Here is an 8,629-nt window from a genome sequence, read left to right on the forward strand (position 1 = left end):
ATGAAGTATCCATGATTTCGAATGTGACACTTATGTTTATCAATCTACGATTATGTGAAATCTTTGATACGATAGATACAGATGATGGTTTCTTTGGCAGAAAACACATTCTTCTATTTGAAAACTTATTGCAGCTTCCCCGTTATTAGTTATATATCAAAAAATTTTTTACATCAGATGTAGTTTGCACCAGATGTAGTACGCTTTAGTTTACTGAAAAATATGGTATATATGTTGTCAAAACATGATTTTTTTCTAAAGTGAAATGTAATTTGTCAAAAAAATCTATTCATTATATCGAGATATATTACTATGAATAATAAAAATTTATTATTGAAGAACTTTATGATATTTCAAAGAGAAAATTATCACGAAAAAAAAAATCTGTATGTCAAAGATCGTGTTAAAATCGAAGAGACAAAGAAAATTTATACTAGCCCGTACAATGAAAAATAATTGCTTGTAATTCCAAAGTACCAATGACTGTTAATGACTCGGAAAAAGAACATGGCGGCCTGCTCTCAAAAAACTTTCGAAGGATGGAAATAAATAATTGAAATAAAAGAATTATGAAAATTGTTTAGATTAAAAGCCTCTCATCTTTCTTTAGTAAAATTTCGTATTTTTATATCAACTTCGGATTTTGAATTTGTTATGCTGTATTTTCAGCGAGTAATTTATTGATAAAAAAAAACGTTGCCTTATTACCTGAAACGAATAAATACTAATTAAATCCAAAATTCATAAATAAGAAGTTCTCAGGTCAAGTACAAAGAAGCTATACAGTTAACGAGTACTGATTATATGACGTAATATATATTCACTTCGTTATAGAATTTTTGAAAATACGGTTCTAATGTAATACTTTTTGTACTTCAAATGTTGTAACAATTACTCTGTAAAAGACATTATTTCTAAATGGACACTGAGAAACTCATCAAAGTTTTTAGAGATTAGGCCGCCATGTTCTTTTTCCGAGTCATTAACAAATTGGTACTCTGGAATTACAAGCAATTATTTTTCATTGTACAAACATATCAATTATTTTTCATGGTAATATATTATTAAATTTAGATAATATACACTTTATGTATGTTCATTTTGAACTGGCACCTTTATTTTAATAATATATCAGTTACTTTTCACGGTAATATATTATTTTAGATGATCATTTAAATTTTTAAAGTTTTAAATTTTTGAGGAGCTTTTTTTGAACATGGCCTGAACTTTTCATTTTTATGATTTTTTTTATTGATTTTTATCATATTCCTTACTTATTTATTACTGTTTATTGTTTCTCTAATGCCGTGTTTGGGCCGTAAGGTTATGTACCATAAGGTCAGTGAGCGGTGAAGCGACTTTTAATTACCACCGCTCATTGAGTGCTACATAATCTTACGGCCCAAACACGGCATTAGAGAAATAATAAACAGTAATAAATAAGTAAAGAATATGATATTAAAGATTATCGATAATAGACAAGTTATTTTACATTACTAATTATAACAAATAAACATATTAATCATAGATTAATCCCTTTTTTATTCATAGAGCGCTGTCATTGAGCGGTCGTGGTACTGAATGCACCCAATAATTTCTCGCATTGCATATGTAATTATCGGATTATACATAGGTTTCATATAAATTTTATAATGATTTCGAGGACTCTGTTCCACGATTACATTAAGTGGTTACCCCCTCGTTTGATACACTCTACAGAGTGGAGTAAACTTTTTTCGTAAATATCATGATAACCATCGTAAAGTATGGTTTTTTTTACAAATTAAAAAAAATTAAACTCTGTACGATTTTTTTTCGAGGGGACATAATGTATCAAACTAACCTATACATTTTATTCAATTACCGCCAACATTATCATTACCCGATGCGCACCACGGAGAGGTTGCTGGTCCGAATTTACACGCGCGTGCGTGTGTGTGTGTGTGTGTGTGTGTGTGTGTGTGTGTGTGTGTGTGTGTGTATGGGGGGGGATGTAGGTATGTAGGGATATATTTGCTCTTTAAAATTGTGCATTTCCGCCTTGTCTTCGAATGACCTCTTGTAAACGTGCACGCATATTGATGCAAACTCTAATTGAAGCCTGAAAAATTTCCTATCATATTCGATGCTATGCTGCTTCCAATTGCTGCAGATTTGTTAGCGGTTCCTCTAATCTTCGTAGTCTCCTTCCCCTCATATTCTATACATATTCAATGAGGTTCAAATCCGCGGTTTGATTAGTGGATGTGATAGCATCTCGATGTTGTTTTCTTCGAGGAAGTTAATTGCAATTCTGGCTGCATGTGAGCGAACATTGTCTTACATCAAGGTAAAACATCGAGGTAAAACATCGCGCAAAATCGGACCAACAACCTCCCCATGATACGCATCGGGTAATGCTAATGCTGGCGGTAATTGAATAAAATGCATAGGTAAGTTTGATACACAGTATCTCCTCGAAAAAAAATCGTACATAGCTTAATTTATTTAATTTGTAAGAGAAAAGTCCATACTTTACGATGGTTATCATGACACTCACGAAAAAAATTTACTCTATTCCGTAGAGTGTGTCAAACTATGCAAATTTCTTAAAAAAAAAACATGTCCTTATTTTTTAAAAGATACCGGATAGGAGTAAGGATAGATCCATTGAAAGCTTCGTAAAATACAGACTTTGTTCTTGAAATTGAAAAAAAAAGACTTTTAAATACGAGTATGACCATTTTTCGCGGAGTTACGCTTATTTGAATTTATGAGAAATTTTGATATAAATTTACCTATGCAATAATTTTGTTGACGAGTGTATGCGCGTACAGAGTATTGACGTAGTAATATATAATGATGTGTTGATGACGCATAAAATCGTATGTAAGTCCTATTAAACCGGTAAAACAGACAATTTTGGGATTTAACATGATTGAATGGAATTTTTGTTTTCTTCTTCTTTTCACATTTTCATTTCACAATTTTAAAAAACCATCAATTTTGAGTTGTGACAATGGTTTTAATGGTTTTTTTTAACCCATCTCTTTTAAGTTGGGATAATTCTTACACCATTTTGTGAAGATAAGTTGGTATTCCTTTACATTAGGAGACACCTCTTCGATGACCTTAATGTTGATGTATGTTATAGAGGTGAGGGTACTAATCAACTCTTCCTTATAAATTAATCGGCGGTTTCTTGTAGTTTTCGAGATATATTTACATAAAACTCATTTTCAAAATTTCATTATTTTCTGTACATCGCACAACTTTCCACGCGAAGCGACTTTCACTCCACCTCCCCCCTGCTTAGGGGCGTGCGACTCCACACGAAGCGATTCTTATCCCACCTCCCTCTCTCCTACTTAGGAGCGCGCTTCTTCCATGCGAAGCGGCTTCCACCCTACCTCCTCCCTTGCTTAGGGGCGCGCGACTTCCACACGAAGCGAGTTTCATTCCACCTCTCTCCCTGCTTTAGAGGCGTCCGACTTTCATTTCCCTTGACAGGAGGGAATCATTTAGTAAGGCGAAGATCTAAATATTTTAGAAACTATAAGGGACCGCCGATTAATGTATAAGGAAAAGTTAATCAGTATTTTCACCTTTATAACATATGTTAAGGTCATCGAAGAGATGTCCCCTAATGTAAAGATTCACCGATAAGTTCATTTTTTATTATTGATAGAGTAATATTAATTGAATTCATTCATAGTAATAACTCGAAAACCACGTTTTTAGTTGCATCACTTTTAAAATATGGGAGCGGCATAAAGTAACTTAAGAGATATCTATAACAGTTTTAAAACTATTTGTTTAATGTTGCTATAATAAATTATATAAATCTATAATAAAATCCGAAACGTGATTGTCGCACTATTGCGGAAAAAATTGAAAACGAAGATATCAAATTAAATAGTGAGTATTTGTAAATTTACGAATAATCGTATAAAAAATTGAAATCTTAATATAAATAATTTCTTTCAGTTATGATATACGTAACTAAATTAAAATCATAATATCGATATTTTCTTTCGGATATGGATGCATATTTACGAATCTGCTTAGTTTTGGTACACGGTAATTCATCTCCTTTTACTTATTGGTGATGTCCATATCTGTACGATGTCGGCGACGATGCAACGCTATCTGAAAAATACAGTATGCAAACCTTATTAGATACCCTTGTCCTTGTTGTCTTTTCCATTGTCGTTTAAATATAACTAAAGTATCCTTCTTTATCTGTAATGTTTCATAACTTGTAACTAGCGCAGAGTAATTTCTATTGATACAGCAATTTTATCTTTTATTTTTCGGTCGTAAGGAGTGATGTGTTTTAAAGAACTTTCTTATTTCCTATTTAGACCAGCTATTATATTCCATAAATCAATCCTAGAAGTACGTACCCATTGATCTACTAAAAACGACAGAGGATGAACATTGACTCGTTGAGTGTCTCTGTGAGTCTTCATAAAAGACTGACCAGATCGTTCCCGAAATTCGTCGTTCGAAAAAACGTAAAATAATTCGACATTCGGCAATGGTACTTTAGATTCTTGAATATTCCGGATGATACTGTCTTTTAAACTGTTACGTTCCACAGTCGAATCAAATCTTTTACCATAACCACCATAACAGGTATGTCCAAATGCCGCACAACCACCTGCAAAAAATTAATTACTGATGTTAGTCAAATGGGTTATTTGCGTAATCAGGATAGTAATTCTGAGGTGATGTATTTTATTAAGTCTGCACAGAGAAACATTTATGTTTTTGTCTATATGTTGCTACCTGTCATATTCGAAAATCCCTGGCTATTTCGTGTTGATAGATATAGTGATCTTTAGAAACTTTTCCACAAAGACTGTATTTTATTCATTAAAAATCGCCAGGTAATAAATTTTTTTATTATAATAAAAAATAAGAACTTACAAGGAAGTTTCACAACTGTCCGGAACCGATTTGATTCTCCATGAAATATATTGTAAAACGCGAAAATATAAGAGACACGTATTTTTTTATACGTGTGCTAACTCATGTTTAAAGGGTGAAACACCCCTTTGAAAAAAAACGGGATTTTTCTTTCGAGGCGAATATCGTCGGAAGTATAAAAGATAGAAAAAAATTTTTTTAATAAAAGTTGTACGATTTCAAGAGTACTTTAAAGTTATAAAAGAAAAAAAATTTTTTCTTTAACAAAATACCCCCACCACTCGTAATTTTCATTAATTTTTAATTTTTTTTTTACCAAATTAAAGATTATTTTTTTACAAATTCAACCATGTGTAATAAAGTTACAATACGATATATCATTTTCGAGAATTAATTATTTACGCTTCCTTATATACGCTATCCATGCTAATATGCGAAAGTAATTGTTGTCGGAACAATAAGATATATGAAAAGATGTCTTAAATAAAATTTGTATAATTTTTTACATGTATGTGTATTTAGATTTTTTAAATATATAATTTTTAAGATATACAGGGTGTCCCATTTTAAAACTTCCACCCGATTATCTCAGAAAGAAGGCGTTTATCGAAAAAATGTTTCAGACAAAAGTTACAGGGATCAAGAGGGATCAACCAATGGTGATCTTGTCCTTGACCTTGGGGTCAAGTTTAAAGGTCATTTCAAGGTCAAATCGAGATTTTTAAATGGAAATCCCAATTTCTTTCTTCGGAAATGAAAAGAGCGGAAAATTTCACGTTCAGATATGTGGTCATGCGAGGGCCAAAATGTCCTCTAACATTCATTCCAAGGTCAAACCAATGAAACGTTGATAAATTTTAGGTATGCGGAAGCGCGAAACATATCCCAGACAAAAGTTACAGGGGTCAAAAGGGGTCGACCAACGATGACCTTGTCTTTGACCTTGGAACAAATTTGAAGGTCATTTCAAGGTCAAAGAATGTTTTTTATTTTTTTTAAATTAAACTCCCACATTTCAGTTCGAAAGTGCGTTGTGTTCAAAATCGTGTTTTAAATCAGTGCTCGGAACTAGATGCACATTTCGGGCTGATTCCGGCGAGCGACCCCCACTACCACTCGAGTCTCAGCGGCCGAGCCGTCGACCGCTCACGTGACGCTCTGGCTCAGGAGCGTCCCTATATCTTAAACGTGCTAGGGTCGTATCTTCCGTCATTGAAGAATCTTTCTTGCTAAATAATTTTTATTTTTTCAAAAAATCAAGTACTAAATTTTCTATTATTAATGTATTAATATGCTCTATATATAATAATATAATTGTAGCAATAATATATAATGTGTATAATATAATTAGAGTTCTTTACAATAGTTTTCCACATCACCCGTGAGGTACTATTGTTGACGCGTTTTTTTTAAAGTGGTTTCCCCAGTAGGCCTATTCCACTGAAAAAGATAATGAAATGGCTCGGCAGGAAGGCAAAATTTTGTATAATGAAATATACATATAAAAATAAACAGGAATCAAAAGAAATTGATACAACCAATTTGCATAGAAATATTAATTCGATTTTCTGGGTCGTTTGCATGATTCCACTAAAGACGGTACATCCACAGAGATTTTGAAAGAAGTAATTCGCATCAACGAGGATAATGATGCATCGCTTAAAGAAGAACGTTTATCATTTTTGATCAATTTCATTTTGGAAAATGAGCATTCGCATAAATATGTGGAGCCAAACATGGAGAAAATACGAAGACCACAATTCCTGAGAGATGGATAATCTGATGCATTTAAAATTTTAAAAAAATTAACTCCCTTTTCTGATCGATTTTTTAGAGAAAGATCACATTGCAAATCGCAAAGTTCTATCTGAAGATCTGGGCTTTGTTCCTCGATTTGCGCAGTGAGAGGATTTTCAAAAAGAATTAAATCTTTCCTAAGGATATCAAAATCTTTGAAACGCTTATCAAATTGGTTTATCAGGGATTCTATTAAAAATAAATGTTTTTGGAAGTTACAATTTGTGCCATGTTCTTCGAAGATAATTTGGCAAGATGGATAAAAATGAAATATATTATTTTCGATTTGATTTTTAAATAATTTTAATTTTCTTTTAAATGAATCGATGTGAGAAACTAATTGTGAAATAGTTTGGTCAGTTTTTTGCAGCTTTAGATTTAAATTATTTAAGTGATTTGTTAAATCAGTTAAGAGAGCAAGCTCGCAGACAGAGTCTAAATCTTGAAAAAAAGATTTGAATTCATCATATTTTACATCGAAATTATCTTGCAAGAAAAGAAAGATCTCTTTTCTTATTGTAAAAAATGTTTCTAGACATTTTCCTGCACTAAGCCACCGAACATCGCAATACAGAGGCACATCTGTATAAACTGCGTTATGCTCTTCGAGAAATTGTTGAAACTTCCTATGTGAAAGAAATTTATGACCACCTTTAATCATATTAATAATTTTGGTGACGGTTTGCATTGCACTACACAGTTTAACAACTTTCCCACATAACGCTTCCTGATGAATAATGCAATGTATAATAGGAAACTTTAAATCTCGCTGCTTTATTTGACCAACAAATCCAATTTTCGATCCTGTCATTGCTTTCGCGCCGTCAGTTACGATTGCCGAACACCTTGAAAAATCAGTGTCAAATTTCTCAAGAGTTTGGTTCACGGCTTTAAAAATATCAACACCTGTTGTTGTTTTATGCAATGGGACAAAATCTAGAAGCTCCTCGACATATGAAAAATCATTTTGCACGATTCGAACAAAAATGCTCAATTGACTCATATGTCGATTATCGGTGCTTTCATCGAAACATAACGAAAAAAAGGAACAAGATTGTAATAAAGATTTTAATTTTTCTTCCAAGCAAAGAGCAATATCATTTATTCGAGATTTAACAGCTTTGGCACTTAATGGAATGCTAGCAGCTTCCTGAAGAGTCAATAAATCTCCGAAAGACTGTACCGCTGCAACGATGCATTCCTTTACGAATTTACCTTCCGTAAACGGTTTAGAATGTTTGCCAATCAAATTAGATATAGCATAAGATGCCGTAAGGGCTTTTATTGAAGATGTAGTATCAGAACTCGAACTACAGCCTTCGATATCATAAATGGAACCTTCTTGATAAACTAGCTTTAATCCCTGAATTAAATCATGTTTCTCCTGGCCCATATATTTCGTGCTATATTCATTTGAATGTTTAATATTGTAATGTCTATGAAGAACATACTTTTTAACAACAGAGGGTTGATAACCACACAGAAGACAGGTGGTTTTATTATTAATAGATACAAAAAATATTTCTTCCCATACTTTGTCAAACGATTGCACGTACCTATTCATCTCTATATAAATTCTGTAACGAGATTACATTATAATAAATAAGAAATAATATTTACACGCACAGTATCATATTTTGTTCCACTAATAAGCACTAGTACACTCACAGCATTATCACATATTGTATTATACTTTTACATTTAGTTTCATGACACTATCTCACGTAGCACTGTCACTATTATGCAAATAGCACTTTCTGTTTTCACACAATATCGATCACCAAAACTCTATTACTCTATAATCTCGCACAAGACCTTTAACACGCACGTTTCGATAGCCAGAAACCGTTGAGAAACCGCGACGAAGATTAAACAAATGCACATCACGCGCCTATTCCTGCACGTTGATGTGCATTTGTTT

At 32.7% G+C, this 8,629-nt stretch overlaps 2 protein-coding genes across 2 annotated transcripts; both read right to left on the minus strand.

Moving 5' to 3' along the window:
• Positions 1-4,030: 4,030 nt before the first annotated feature.
• On the minus strand, positions 4,031-4,777 carry LOC108722352 (uncharacterized). The gene is made up of 3 exons (XM_018447422.1): positions 4,771-4,777; positions 4,386-4,642; positions 4,031-4,128 (listed from the first exon to the last, which is right to left on the minus strand). Exons 1-3 carry the CDS (start codon positions 4,775-4,777, stop codon positions 4,075-4,077), a joined length of 318 nt encoding a protein of 105 aa, XP_018302924.1. The 3' UTR covers positions 4,031-4,074.
• A 1,689-nt stretch (positions 4,778-6,466) lies between these two features.
• Positions 6,467-8,272, minus strand: LOC108722354 (general transcription factor II-I repeat domain-containing protein 2B). Its single transcript, XM_018447423.1, has one exon. It carries the CDS (start codon positions 8,270-8,272, stop codon positions 6,467-6,469), a length of 1,806 nt encoding a protein of 601 aa, XP_018302925.1.
• Between the last annotated feature and the right edge of the window lie 357 nt (positions 8,273-8,629).

Source organism: Mycetomoellerius zeteki, unplaced genomic scaffold (genome assembly GCF_001594055.1).
Source record: "Mycetomoellerius zeteki isolate Tzet28-1 unplaced genomic scaffold, Tzet1.0 scaffold200, whole genome shotgun sequence".
Taxonomy (NCBI): Eukaryota; Metazoa; Arthropoda; class Insecta; order Hymenoptera; family Formicidae; genus Mycetomoellerius; species Mycetomoellerius zeteki.

Bases quoted from the DNA above. Each gene is read 5' to 3' on its own strand.
- LOC108722352 (XM_018447422.1), bottom strand. The intron at 4,129-4,385 runs GTACGTACTTCT...TGTATTTTTCAG, and splicing joins CGTTTTTAGTAGATCAATGG to ATAGCGTTGCATCGTCGCCG.
- LOC108722354 (XM_018447423.1), bottom strand. From the start codon at position 8,272: ATGAATAGGTACGTGCAATCGTTTGACAAAGTATGGGAAGAAATATTT.